Source organism: Eumetopias jubatus, unplaced genomic scaffold (genome assembly GCF_037043125.1).
Source record: "Eumetopias jubatus isolate StellerSeaLion01/CBP00866 unplaced genomic scaffold, mEumJub1_p1.0 scaffold_3, whole genome shotgun sequence".
NCBI lineage: Eukaryota > Metazoa > Chordata > Mammalia > Carnivora > Otariidae > Eumetopias > Eumetopias jubatus.
Window position 1 is genome coordinate 32,963,906 of NW_028274809.1, and position 15,405 is coordinate 32,979,310.

At 40.4% G+C, this 15,405-nt stretch overlaps 1 protein-coding gene across 1 annotated transcript in view; it reads right to left on the bottom strand.

The window, feature by feature from the left end:
• Positions 1-14,724, bottom strand: part of CYP20A1 (cytochrome P450 family 20 subfamily A member 1) — a 70,807-nt gene extending 56,083 nt beyond the window's left edge. Inside the window, exons 1-4 of the mRNA XM_028112109.2 lie at positions 14,573-14,724; positions 6,247-6,296; positions 5,308-5,474; positions 2,559-2,701 (exon numbers count right to left, since the gene is read on the bottom strand). Of these exons, the coding sequence (XP_027967910.1) occupies positions 2,559-2,701; positions 5,308-5,474; positions 6,247-6,296; positions 14,573-14,644 (432 nt within the window). The 5' untranslated portion in view covers positions 14,645-14,724. The remainder of the gene's footprint in view (positions 1-2,558; positions 2,702-5,307; positions 5,475-6,246; positions 6,297-14,572) is intronic.
• Positions 14,725-15,405: the final 681 nt, after the last annotated feature.

Sequence of the window (15,405 nt, forward strand, 5' to 3'; positions counted from 1 at the left end):
AAGTATACTCAGGTTGTTACTGTAGTTTAGAGAAGGTGCATAGAGAAGGGTACGTAACTAAACTGGGGACTAGAGGAGGAGTTAGCCAGGCAAGATGAGAAAAATGTTTCTTGAGAGAAAAGAACTAGACTCATATTTACCAAGAGTCTATTCTACACCAAGAGCCAAGTATACAGACATAATTAAAATAGACCCTCCCTTTATGGAGCATACAATTTAGGGCAGAGACATTCAAAGAATTACACAAAATGTAATTAATAAGTGAAAGGTGTTGTGATGGGTAAGTACAGACTATTATGACAGCAACTAAAAGGGGACCTACCTAGGGACAGTGGGATGATCAGAGACAGCTTCCCTGGGGAAGTGACATTCAAACTAAGAGCTGAAAGATGAACATGCATTTACTAGGTGTGTGGGTGGTTAGAACTGGCAATCCCAAGTAATGGGAACAGCATATACAGAGGCCTTGAGATGGGAAAGAACAAGGTATAGAAAAGAAAACCAGGGTGGCTATAGTATAAGGACAAACGAGAATGGGAACGGAGACTGGAAAAGCAGGCAAGCTAAATCACAAACGTTCTTTAAAATAGCATTAAAAAGGGGCGCCTGGGTGGCTCAGATGGTGGAGCATGTAACTCTTGATCTCAGGGTTTTAAGTTCAAGCCCCATGTTGGGTGTAGAGATTACTTAAAATAAAATCTAAAAAAAAAAAAGTGCAGAGTCTATAACTATCCATATAGTATGATGCTGACTAAAATTCTGTGCACATAAAAGACTAAAATGATAGGAAGGATTTTAAAATGTTAAACATGGGGGCGCCTGGGTGGCTCAGTCATTAAGTGTCTGCCTTCGGCTCAGGTCATGGTCCCAGGGTCCTGGGATCCAGCCCTGCATCGGGCTCCCTGCTCAGCATGGAGTCTGCTTCTCCCTCTGCCGCTCCCCCTGCTTGTGTTCCCTCTCTCGCTGTGTCTCTCTCTGTCAAATAAATAAATCTCAAAAATAAATAAATAAATAAATAAAATGTTAAACATGGTTATCACTGATAATAGACAGCATTTTTTAAAAAATTTTATTTATTTGAGAGAGAGAATAAGAGACAGAGAGCATGAGAGGGAAGAGGGTCAGAGGGAGAAGCAGACCCCCTGCTGAGCAGGGAGCCCAATGTGGGACTCGATCCCGGGACTCCAGGATCATGACCTGAGCCGAAGGCAGTCGCTTAACCAACTGAGCCACCTAGACAGCATTAAAAATGTTTATTTTTTCCTTAGGACTTTCCTAAAATTTTCCATATTTTATAAAATGACTATCAGAAAAAAAGTAAGCATAATTTTAGTTATTTTTGGAAAAGTTTTAATGACATGATAAAATGTTTCTGATATATTTTTTAAAAGATTTATTTATTTTTAGAGAAAGAAAGAGAAAGAGCACGAGCAGGGGAAGGGGCAGAGGGAGAGGGAGGGGGAGCATCCTCAAGCAGACTCCCCACTGAGTATGGAGCCCAATGCAGGGCTCGATCCCAGGACCCTGAGATCATGACCTGAGCAGAAATCAAGAGTCGGCTGCTTAACCAAATGAGTCACCCAGGTGCCCCTATGATATGTTTTAAAGTGAAAAACCATATAAAATTGTACATACAGTATGATTTCATCCATATATACATCTATAGTGAAATTATGGATGATTTCTTTAAAGTTAGATTTTCCGTGTTTTCTACAGTAACCATGTATTAATTTTATAAATTCCATTATTTTTAAAGGGCACAAATGGATGGATTAGTTTTGGACAGAAGAAAGGATTCTTTAAGATTTAAAATGAGAAGTAAGAACAAAAGATTGAGAGGGATAGAGTTTGTTGGTGGGGAAGTTTACAGGTAAGGGACTCTGGTCTCAGCAAAGCAGGAGGCAAGGCTACCTGTAACAAGGAAAGGGGTTGGTTAGGACTGGCAATACTAAAATAAGGGTGAAGGTTTGGAACAGCCCTATTGGGACACAGAGAACTGTCAGGTAGCACACAAGGCTAAGCCAAGGATCTTTAGGGTCAAAAGGAAAATAGTATGGATTAGTATTGTTCTCAAACTTTGTATATAATTTGTGGAACTTCTTAAAAATGTCAGGTCCCTCTCCCAGTATGACTTCAGTTTGTCTATGCAAACGCCCAGTAATCCCATCATTCCAACTTACACAGGGAGTATAGGTGTTAAGATTTCTGTTGTTGTTTGTTTTGTTTCAGAACTTCAGAATAAAAATCAGCTTGGAAAGACAAGTAAGAGGAGGGCCTGGGTGGCTCAGTCAGTTGAGCATCTGACTCTTGACTTAGGCTCAGGTCATCAAGCCTGGCAGTGGGAATCCATGCTCTGCAAGGAGTCTCCTTGAGATTCTCTCCCTCCACTCCTCCCCCTTGCCATGCATGCTCCCCCCTCTAAAATAAATAAATCTAAAAAAAAAAAAAGAAAGAAAGAAAGACAAGTAAAAAAAAAGTACCAAAGACAAGACACACTAGTAGTCAAAAATATACTATTATCTGTATTATAGAATTCTGGGCCAAACTTATCACCTTACCTTCAGCAGGAGAGCAAAATTACTCTGCAGAGAATTAGTCACACCACTTTCATATAATTTTTTCCTTGTGTGGTTTTCACTCACATTTGCACCACTAGATTGATACCTTAATAATGACTTAAGCATGGTTTCAAAAGGGTCCGCTGAAACAGACAAATTAAACATTTCTGAGTCAAAGTAATCACTCAGAAAACAAACAAAACAACAACAATAAAAACTCTACCAGAAAAACAGATCAGGGAGGTAGGGGGTTGCAGCTGAGAATATGGCAACTTTCTTCCCAACTCCCCTCACTATCTTCCCTATATATGAACAGTTCAAGAGGCAATAAAAATTGGCAAGAATACAATATCCTGACTGGTTATTCCACTATAAATCATTAATACTTACATAAATTTTCTACCTACATGACAACAATATCTTTGACTTTATAAAAAGCTCATTCCACTGATTTTAAAGCAAAATTGTTGTTTGTGTATAATGGTCAAGTATTACAGTTAAAATTATTTAGCCTAGTTCAGAAATTTCTTCTTTCTTCTTCTTCCATTTTTTAAGTGTTTCTTTAATGACTACATTGTTTTCATACAAAAAATACATTGTCATTAAATTAACAATTTAACAATTAACATTAACAATTAAAACAATACTGGGGCGCCTGGGTGGCTCAGGCGTTAAGCGTCTGCCTTTGGCTCGGGTCATGATCCCAGGGTCCTGGGATGGGACCCTGCCGATCCTGCTCGGCAGAGAGCCTGCTTCTGCCTCTCCCCCTCCCTGCCTGCCACTCTGTCTGCTTGTGCTCGCTCTCTATCTCTCTGTCAAATAAATAAACAAAATCTTAAAAAAAAAAAATTAAAACAACAGTAAAATACAAAGAAAATAAAATTCATCTAAATTTCACTACAGAGATACCGTTAAACATTTTCAAGATTGTTTTTTATAGCCATCAATATTACTTAACAGAGACAGACAAAACGTATGTCAAATTTTGCAAAGAATACAATCCCTTCTTTCAGCACACTTTACCCAGTTCATTAGTGTGATCATTTAAATAATGTTTACATGCTACCCTTACTCCCCAAATTACACTATAAACTCCACAGAAGCAGAGACCATGTCTGGTTTTACTCATCTTTATATTTCCTGACAGAGCCATCCTTCCATGTTGTGGAAAACTTAGTGATTAAGAGCACAAACTTAGGCCAGACTGCCTACCTTCAAGTCCTAGCTCCATCACTGATTAGTTGTGCAACCTTGGGCCAAAGACTTACCCTCTTTGTATCTCAGTATTCACTAATATCTATTTCATAAGGTTGTCCTAAGGATTAAATGAGTTAATATGTGTAAATGGCTTGTAACAGTGTTTGCATACAGTAGGCATAATTGATAAAATAAATCTATGTCATCATATTAAAGCCTGAATATATTCCTTTTACTCAGCCACTGAAAAACATTTAAGTTTGCTTCAAATTTTTATTGTAAATAATACTAATATGTCTTCTCTCATTTACATGATTATCAACTTATAACTTCCTTATGTTATCACTGTTAAGTCAAAGATCCTGTCAACCTTCTCTCCCAAGTTTGTAAAATACTTACATTCCATGTTTCTCCATTCCCTCATCAACAACGAGTTTTGCCAATATTTTCCCTCTCTTCCAGTCAGATAGGCAAAACTCTCATTTTTATTTGCATCCCACTAATTACTAATGAGGTTGAAATCTTCATTTGCTTACTGGGCATTTTTATTTCTTCTTTCTTAATTAACTTGTTTTTGCCCATTTTTCTACAACTGCATTTTATTTTTATTTTCTTACTAGTTTTTATTTACTTTATATATATATGGGTAGTAAATAATTTCCCCATTTCTCTTATAAACTTTGTCATGGTACCTTTATGTTATGAAATATAGTAATCAACCGCTACACATCATGCGTAGTAATATGTGGCCAACATTTTCCCACCTCTCTCTTTTTCATCCCTTTTCAAGGTGTTTTTTATTGTACCGAAATTTCTCATTTTTATGAAGACAGCTTTACCTGTCTTGTGCTTGATGGCCCCTAGATCTCAAGCTATGGTAAGAAAAGGTTTATCAATACCCACCCCCAATTTAATAGTTAACCATGTTTTCTTCTAATACTTTTATGACTTCAAATTTTAATCATCTGGAATTTATTTTGATATAAAGAGTAAGGCAGGGAGGCAGATTTATTTCTTCCAAATAGCTAACCAGTTTTCCAAAACCATCTATTACTTTTCCCCTTTATCATAAAATGCTCTCTTTATCATGTATACTTGGTTTGTCTACTGGATTATCTACTCTATGCCATCAATCTGTCTAGCCTTATCACAGTACAGGAGTCTTTAAATTAATCTAGATTTATAGCACATTGCTCTACCTGATGGTACAAGTATTCCCCTCATTAATATTCTTTTCTAGATGTTTCCTGACTGCTCAAGTACCTTTACTATTACAGAAGCACCCTGGAACTATTTTTTCCAAAAAAATTCTGTTGGAATTTACATTGGGATTCTATTGTATATACCTATAAATTGAAGGAAAAAATAATCATTTTACTGTACCTAAAATGAGGTAATAATTATAAAGACCTTAGCATAATGCCTGGCACTTAATATAAAGCATTCAATAAATGTTAGCTATTCTTACCCATGAACAATGTATGGCTCTTCCTAACAGACTTTTATTCTTAAAAGATAAAGATCAGCTAATTAGAAAAAAAATTAAACTTACATGTCTTGTTGGGGTTGATATGCTGCTTTAGTACGTCAACAGTGCCCAAACTAACCACAAGGCGCCTGCCAAACCAGAAAGAGACCACGGGCCCATATCTCTCATGCAAATTAACCAGGAACTCGTGCAAACTTCCACTGTTCACAATATCCGGAAGATTACCGTCCCTGAGAAAAGAGCAACATTTGACAAAATAACTTGGAAAAATAAGAAATTTAACTTGGAAGAATCAGAAAAACAACAGTTGATTCTGAATTAGTTGTGTCAATAGAAGAGAGCAGAGGTGCATGGAATACAAATAACTGCAAAATCCCACAGTTAAATTTGACTTCTCGTTTCTGTGGTTATATTCAGATATGGATTTGTCTGATATTTTGAGGATTTATAACAGTTCAAGCCAAGTAAGAAAGATACACAAGGAACATCTGACTTAGACAATGGAAAACGATCTAATTTTTACAACATCTCCCTCTGAGAAAGCAATGAACATCATCATAGGCTAATTTAAAATGTCAGATATGCTATGGCATTCTTTTCTTCTTTCCTTCTATCTTATCTTTCCATTTTTAATACTCTCCGGCTAGAGAAAGTGAAAACAATTAAACTTTTTTAAGATTTATGTGTGTGTTTTAACCTTTCATTATTTTATTTATCTATAAGTAATCTCTACACCTAACGTGGGGCTCAAACTCACGACTCTGAGATCAAGAGCTGGATGCTCTACTGACTGAACCAGCCAGATATCCCAAAAGCAATTAAAGTTTTTTATTTATACAGCCCCCCTTTCTGTTCTTAACAAAGTTCAGGCTGTATGCCCAGAGATAAATTTAGAGTACACAATGGAATTAAATAACCTCTGTAATCTAAAAATAGGTTTTAGTTTTGATACCAAAAATTAAGAGTTAACTCTACTGAATTCCCAAAAAAATAACTACTCACTTTTCTTCAGTTGGAGTAATCCCCGGGATTCCTGCAGCTTGTCTAGAAGCCTTAGGAAAAATTTAAAAATAGTTTAGTATAATGATTTAGTATATAATACATAATTTAGTATATGATACATAATCGTATATCCCATATATCATATGTTTTGCGAAGACATCTGCAGGACCTTAAGTGATGGCTTTCCAATTTGCTTGAATCTCAAAAATGCTTTCTGTATTAAAATACAAAAACTGGGTTCGTTGTATTTAAAAGAATAATCTTAATACCCTTCCTGTGTCAATTAAATTAACAAGCTGAAAAATTTAACATCCACTAATACATAATTAAGCACCATTTTTATTGTTTTTCTGAGTCTATAAATGGTCCCATCTATCTTAGTTTAAAAAAAAAAAAATCGGGGCACCTGGGTGGCTCAGTTGGTTAAGCAACTGCCTTCGGCTCAGGTCATGATCCTGGAGTCCCGGGATCGAGTCCCACACCGGGCTCCCTGCTCAGTGGGGAGTCTGCTTCTCCCCCCTCTCATGCTCTCTCTCTCTCTCATTCTCTCTCTCAAATAAATAAATAAAATCTTTAAAAATATAAATGAAATTAAAAAAAAATCAATGTCATGCTTACAACAGATTCATTCCTAAAATAGTTCTCCTCTTCCTAGTCAAAGAATTTACCAAAATACAATATGATATTCATCTTTTGCTTTAATGTAGTCATTATTGTCAGTGAGGTGTGTGGCATACAAACAAATAACAAAATAATTCATAGCAAATTGTTCAAGTAACAACCTCTAAGAAATGAACTGGGGTGGGGAGCCTGGGTGGCTCAGTCATTAAGCGTCTGCCTTCAGCTCAGGTCATGATCCCAGGGTCCTGGGATTGAGCCCCGCGTCGGGCTCCCTGCTCAGCAGGAAGCCTGCTTCTCCCTCTCCCACTCCCCCTGCTTGTGTTCCCTCTCTCACTGTTTCTCTCTGTCAAATAAATAAAAATTAAAAAAAAAAAATGAACTGGGGAAAAGTTTGGGGAATTTTAATATTTAACAATTTTGTAGTGGGTTTACAGTTGCTGTGTTTTGGGATCAGTGTTATTTTTTATTTAATTTTATGACAATCATACTATTCTTATAACAGGATTTTTAGAAACTAATTTTTTAAAAAGATTTTATTTATTTATTTGAGAGAGAGAAAGCACATGACGGGGGGAGGGTCAGAGGGAGAAGCAGACTCTCTGCTGAGCAGGGAGCCCGATGCGGGACTCGATCGTGGGACTCCAGGATCATGACCTGAGCCGAAGGCGGTTGCTTAACCAACTGAGCCACTCAGGTGCCCGAAAATAATTTTTAAATAAACTAAATATTTACAGAGAAAATAACCTAAAATATTTACTCCAGAATCAATTTTGAATTTTGTCAGTAATTTTGACTACTACTAATCAGAGTTTACCTGTCATTCTGCCCTTTTTTACCTAATTAACATTATAGAAGTAAATGAATAAGTATTTCCTTATTTGAACAATTTATTTTTTTATATCTTAATGAAAGGAAAATGTTTCTTTTTTTAAGTTTTAATTCCAGTACAGTTAACATACAGTGTTAGTTTCGCATGTACAATGTAGTGATTCAACGTATTTTTTTTTTATTTTTTTAAAGATTTTATTTATTTATTTCATACAGAGAGAGAGAGAGAGAGAGAGAGAGAGAGAGAGAGAGAGGCGGGGGGGGGAGAAGCAGGCTCCCCACTGAGCAAGGAGCCCTACGTGGGGCTTGATCCCAGGACCCTGGGATTATGACCCGAGCCGAAGGTAGCCACTTAACCGACTGAGCCACCCAGGCGCCCCAACATATTTTTTTTTAAAGATCTATTTATTTTGAGAGAGAGAGAGGGCACATGCATGTATGCACACAGAGGAGGAGCGGGAGGGAGAGAAAGAATCTCAAGCACTGAGCATGCAGCCTGATATGGGGCTCGATCTCACAACCCTGAGATCATGACCTGAGCCAAAACCAAGAATCAGACACTTAACCGACTGCTATACCCAGGTGCTGCTGATTCAACATACTTGAACATTTAAAGGCTAAACTATGTACTATCATGTAGCTGAAACTGCTTAATCATTTTCCTACTATACTGCTATAAACATCTGGGCTATTTTTTTTAATTTTTTATTGTTATGTTAATCACCATACATTACATCATTATGGGCTATTTATTTTTTCTTTTGTTTTTTCATTAATATAAGTAGTACTGTAAAAATCTTTATACAATTTTACTTTTTTCCTCCTTTAGGGTATGTATGCCAAAAGAGAAATACTAGATTGAATGGTACTAACTGAAGAGTTTTATTGTTTCTGCAAAATGCTACAAGAGTGCTATCGAGATAACAGTATGTGTGACTTGTATTTAACTGATAATGAAATCTACACCGTATTCTGTCCTACAGTCTCCTCAGTGACGGAAACTTGTCAAGTTTAATATTATAAATAGTAGGGAAAAGGATGGAAGGAACTCCATAATTAGAAAAAGATAAAGTCAGGGTAGAAAAAAAAAAATCCTACTTTTTCCCCCGGGCTAAAATTATTAATGACATAACAAGCTTCTTGGGGCGCCTGGGTGGCTCAGTTGTTAAGCGTCTGCCTTCGGCTCAGGTCATGGTCCCAGGGTCCTGGGATCGAGCCCCGCATCAGGCTCCCTGCTCCACGGGAAGCCTGCTTCCCCCTCCCCCACTCCCCCTGCTTGTGTTCCCTCTCTCGCTGTGTCTCTCTCTGTCAAATAAATAAATAAAATCTTTAAAAACAAAACAAGCTTCTTGATTTCTCTTCAAACATGATAAACTGATAACATTCATCAACTGTCTCTTCCTCCTGAAATCCCACTAAATGAAAGTGAAGAGATAAAAAAGGAGAAAACAAGGATAAAGAGAATGGGAGAGGAACAGTTCAACATTTTTTTTTGGAAGTGTTAAGCTGTTGGAGAACTGATTAACTGACATAGTTGAGAGGCCTCCTCTGGAGGTCTGCGGAGGAGAAAGGAGAACTACAAAAAAGCAATCAGATTTGTTCTCAGTGACCAAAAGACCAAAAGACAGGATAAGACACAAGGCAAGACATAGATGCTAACAATTCTTGAAAAGTTGGTGCACAGATCCCTGAGAAACCTTAGGTGTCTTTCTCCATTCCTGTGATTACCAACCTTCTAGAAGGAGACTTCGAGATTCCAGACTCAGGAAAAACAGGATGGGGGGGTGGCAGTCCCTATAATTCTAAGGGAAAATTATTTCCAACCTAGAATTTTATACCAAGCCAAACTAGTATTGAAGTATAAAGCTTGAACAGAAAGATTTTCAAACAAGCTAGGTCTCATAAGATGTATTTTCCATGCACATGTCCTTAGGAAGCTTCTGGAAATTGATGTGCTGCAGCATATACAGTAGTGAAATAGGAAGTAGGGTATACAACAGGTAAAGAGAATACCCACAATGATAGTAAAAGGACAAGAGCTAAACTGAAGGAGATTGTAACCAGTACCAACTGGGAAAGGATGATGGAAAGCTCCAGAATGGATATGTTCATGGGAAAGAAAACACAACTGAGGTCTTTGAATATTTGGACAGCTTCACAAAGTAGTGTTATGACAGAAATGTTGAAATATTTGGGAAAAAACTGATAGGCAGGAGTGAATAAACTCTAACAATGTGGAAATACTAAGTACAATCCTTCCCTGCTAGCCTAATACTGGCTTCTACAACTCCATCAGCAAACCGGAAGAGGGAGCCTTAGAAATCTGTATATACTCTGGATAAACTGGCTCCTAGATCAACCTCTACACTTCATCAGCAAAAATGAAGAGTGAACCCCAGAATGCCAGGTAAAATGCTCTCCTGCCCTTTACCACAACCACATCTCCCAAAGAGCCAAAATGATGAGGGGTCCCAAAATTGGCATGCACCCGGACAAGACCCCGCAAAACTTCAATCTCCCCAATTCATAGCCTCACCCTACCATCTGCCTTGAGACTATCCAGAATGTTATTATGACCTTTTTCCTTATTTATATTAGACACCACACAAAGGCCAGGACTACCATCCCCAGGTCTTCCCTCATCCCACACTCCTATTCCTACAGAAGTTTATCCTCTTTCCCTGATCCATCTCTCCCCTACTCAAGCCTCTACCCTACGTCAGCAACATTCCTATGGTCATACATTAGATTTTTTTTGGAGGTGGAGAGGAAAAAAACCATCCAAAATTTATTCTTCAACAAGACAGACAGCATCAGCAGGTAAAACTACAGGAGTTTCTCCATAGAGCATACATTCACAAGGGCATTATTTGCTTAACAGTGAGAAAGCCTCGGGTGTGTTCTCTGTAACAATGTCCACTTCACAGTGTAAACAGGTACTAGTGTTCGCTCACAATTCCAGGAGGAAAGGCACAACGTGGCAAAAAAAAAAATTTTTTTTTTTTGGATCTTAAAGTCAGATGCAATAACACAGACAGACTTTTGATAACAGCCTTGATCTACTTTTCCACAAAGAGAGAGACTCCTCCATTCAGAAATTAAGGTCCTTCTTTCTCCTTCCTCGTTTCAACCATTAGAACACATTCCATCACTACATACACAAAAAGGGGGGAGTTTAAAAAAAAAAAGAATCACGAAAATATCTTAAACGTCCAGCTGCTCCCATCACACATCAACTCAGGTTTAAGATAGGACATCAGAAAACTTCAGTGGTCAGAAAATAGGAAAATAGACACTACGGCTACAGAAACAAAAAATAAATGAGGTAGATAAATTAAAGCTTTCACACTCATGGCCTGCCTGTTCCAACTTCGCAGCCGTCATGCAATACTCAGGAACAATCTCCATAATAACTTGGCATAAGCTGCACCAAGGACATCTCTGTACAAATTGGTATGTGAACCTGTGAGAAATATGCCCTTCCGTGAGTTTCTTCAAGAATGAAAACCCAGTTCAACTGAGTAGGCAATGGCGAACCAAATTAAGTCACCTGAAGGTCCCTGCTCAGGTGCCCACCTCTCCCGGTGGCTCAGGAAGGAGGCATCTGGAAAGCAAGGCAGTACATTGACACTCTTGGGGCTCCAACTGAACTGTATTTAAATAGGCAGCAACACACACTGTCTCCCTAAGGACTAAAATCAGTCCATTTGAGGGCATCCTACTTAAGGTTCCAAGGTTGAAAGAATTTTGTAATTCTACAATCTTAGTTTAAGAAAAAGTACATTCAGGGAAAAAAAGAAGAAGAAGAATAAAGGATGGGTGCAAGGTTGACATGACCAAAAACTTCAACATCTCCAGAGTTTTAACATCAAGCATCCAAATCTTCAAGCACCTCCTATCTTTCCTTCTATTTTATTTTTAGTATCTTCACTCCAAAAACTATTTTTAACCCCAAAAGTACTTTTAAATCACCCACTCATATATTCATTTTCCACTTTACCCAGCTCAGATTCCATGATGTGTCATTAGAAACATTACTTCGCCCTGTATCCTGGTATCATAGCAAAACACCAATTCTAATTAAATCCAACATTTGATCAACTGCCCCTGAACCCACACAGCTGAAGAAAAAACACAACCACGCTGAAGAGTCTTATTTTAATTTCATGAACCTCAAGTGAGCTGCCTGGAAGTCATACACTTCCCTAGTCCACTCCATAATCTTCTAGATGGCTATTTTACTCCCTCTCTCTCTTTAAATCCCCTATCCTCACCATTAACTGATAATTTTGCTTCTATTCCATTGAAAAAATGAAAGAAATCAGGAGATAATTCCACACCACACTACCATCCGCCTGCATGTGTGCCCATATATCCCGCCCTCTTTCCCATTACTGTGGATGAACTGTCTATGCTCCAAACGAAACATACCCCTCATCGCTCCTCTGTTCCCTCTATCTCTGTTACCACTCTGCTACCCCCACCTTGGTCCAAGCCAGCTCCACATCTCACCAAAATTATTATAACAGCCAAACTACTCTGCCCACTTCTACCCTTGCCCCAGGCCCCTAAGTCTCTTCTTAACGTAGCAGTCAAAATGATTCTTTAAAAATTTAACTAGTAAAACTAAATTTTAATTCCCTTACATTTACAATGTCACTCTTCTGTTGAAAGCCTCCAGTGGCTTACCTCAGAATAAAAGCCAAGTCCATAAACTGGCCTGCCACAAAAATCTGCCCTTCCTCCCCATCATTCTGATTTTAACTGACTAGTCTCTTCCTCACTCCACTCCAGCCACACTAGTCTTCTTGTTTTCCTGAAACACACTAGTATGGTTCCCCCTGAAGATGTGCACTGGCTATTCCCTTTGTCTGGAATGCTTTCTCAGATACCTGAATGGCTTGTTCCCTCATCCCCTTCAGGTCTCCACTCAAATTCCTCCTTATCTCTTGACCATCCTACTTTTTCTTTTAACTCCAGTATAATTAACAGTGTAATATTAGTTTCAGGTATACCATATAGTGATTCAACACTTCTATACAACACTTGGTGCTCATCAAAACAAGTGCGCTCCTTCATCCCCATCACCTATCCTCACCCATCCCCCCCCACCTCCCCTCTGGTAACTATCGGTTTGTTCTCTATAGTTAAGGGTCTGTTTCTTAGTTTGCCTTCCTCTTTTTCTTTTCTCTTTTTTTTGCTTTGTTTCTTAAATTCCACATGAGTGAAATCACATGGTATGTCTTTCTCTGACTTATTTCACTTAGCATTATACCCTCTAGCTCCATCCATGTCATTGCAAATGGCAAGATGGCATTCTTTTTTATGGCTGAATAATATTCCTGTGCATATACATCCTCTTTAATCTATTCATCTATTGACAGACACCTGTGCTGCTTCCCTAAACTGGCTATTATAAATAATGATGCTATAGAATAGAGATGCATGTACACCTCTTAACTAGTGTTTTTGCATTTTGGGGGTAAATACCCAGTAGTGCAATTACTGAATCATAGGGTAGTTCTACACAAGAAAGAAGTGTTGGCAAGGATGTGGAGAAAAAGGAACCCTCCGGCACTGTTGGTGGGAACGCAAGGTAGTGTGGCCACTCTGGAAAACAGTATGGAGTTCCTTAAAAAAACTGACCGTCCTGCTTTAAAGTAACAACCCTACCTGTTACCAACTTTATTTTGCTCCATGATGCTTAATACTAAAATACCATTTGTGTTTCTTGTTTAGATTATCTATTTCCTCTCACCAGAATATACATTCCATGAGTCAGGAATTTCCTGCCTGGCTGTCACTGCTGTATTCCCGGTACATGGAGCCATACTTGGCACACGTATTTGGTTGAAATAAACAGTGTTGCTTTCTATTAACTAATCAAAGGACAGTCTCACTTGAAGATTATAAAAAATTCAAGATCTGGAGCCATTAAACTTCTCGTTTCTCAGGGAAAAAAAAGATATTGGATGTTCCGGATTGTGTAGTTGCAATATTCCAATCTGATCTATTTACCAGCTCTGAAAAGAACATTTTAAGAAGGTGTTAGGTCATTATCAGTGATGTTTTGGCGTGTTCAGTTACTTTACAACTTTTTCCACAAAAACACCCCCTTGTAACACCCCCTGTTGGGTAGACAGGTGAAGAGATGACCGCTCACCTACTAGCTCCTTTCTTTCTCAGAATCACCCTCTGAGGCTGACAAAGGCAAGCAGAGAAAAGGAGGCTAGAACGAGATTCAGAGCTGAAGCCCAGCTGCTACGTCAAGCTCACGCACTAACCCACGGCAATGCTCATTCCACGGCTCCATTTGCTTCTGAGGCCCTGCGAAGAGCAAGACCGGTCTGGACCTTAAGGACTTTGGATTTCAGTCATAAACAGATGGAAAGACGGATGGGAAGGCAGGAGCCGCAAAAAAAAAAAAAATGCTGGGAGAATCCTCGGGAAAGGACAAAGGAGAGGAGCATCCTCAAGTTTCCTCCCAGGCACACTGGAAAATATAATTTGTGTTTGGCACAGTTATTGCCAAAAAAACATCCAAAAGTACATCTCGCGCAGGCTGTAACAGAGGCGTGGCAATTCCGGGAGCGGGGCACTAAGAAGCCAGGCTGCCACCGGCCTTTCAGCTCGCGGCGCCTGAGGGGCAGTGGAGCAGCCCGCGCCGCTCGCTTCCCAGCGCTGCCCGCGCGCGCGCGCGCCCGCTGAGTCACATGCTCGGGAGCTGCCCCCGCGCGCGGCCGGAGCTGGAGCGAGAGCGGGAACCCTCCCCTCCGGCCCACCCCCTGCGGCCCACTGCGTGCAGAGCGACGTGGATGCGGGAAACACAAGAGGCTGGGGCAGCGGCCAGAACCCCAGAGGCCGAGACGGCGGTTACCGGGTAGAGGTAGAGCACCGCTGCCACCAACGTCAGCAGGAAGGTAACGGCGAAGATCGCGAAGTCCAACATGGTTCTTCCGCCCGGGAGCCACGTCTCGGATCCCGCGCTCTGGCAGCAGCGCCTCAGCCTGGCCAGCTTTGCGCAATGGGCGTGTGGGCGGAGGCGCCCGGTGGGACCTGCGAGCCAATGGGCCGCCGGAGGCGGGGCCGGGGCCAGGCGGGGCTGGCGGGGAGAGCAATGGAGCGCCGAGGGCGGGCGGCGAGGCTGGGGGACGCACCGCAGGGCCGAGGTGACGGCCGACGCGCCCTCACGGCACGCGCCCGGGCCTTGGGGTCGGAGCAGCAGGGGAAAGCAGAGTCCGGGCACCTAAAACGCGTTAGCAGTTACCATCGCTCTGCCCGGACCAACACTTTCCCGTTGGATTTAAGATTAAAACCCGTAAACCAGGGGCGCCTGGGTGCCTCAGCCGGTTAAGCGACTGCCTCCGGCTCAGGTCATGATCCTGGAGTCCCAGGAGAGTCCCGCGTGGGGCTTTTCTGCTCAGCAGGGAGTCGGCTTCTCCCTTGACCCTCCCCCTCTCATGCTCTTTCTCAAGTAAACAAAATCTGTAAAAAAACAAAAACCCGTAAACCAGAGATTCTCACAGTGTGGCCCCCGGAACAACAGCACCAATAGCAGCACCGGGAACTTGCTAGAAACGCTGATTTCTCCCACCCTATCCCAGACCTACAGACTCGGACTCTGGGAGCGAGAGGGGTGTGTGTTTTATTTAACAAAGCTGTTGACCTCAGAACCACTGACCCAAGCTAACCTGGACTGGGAAATGTCAG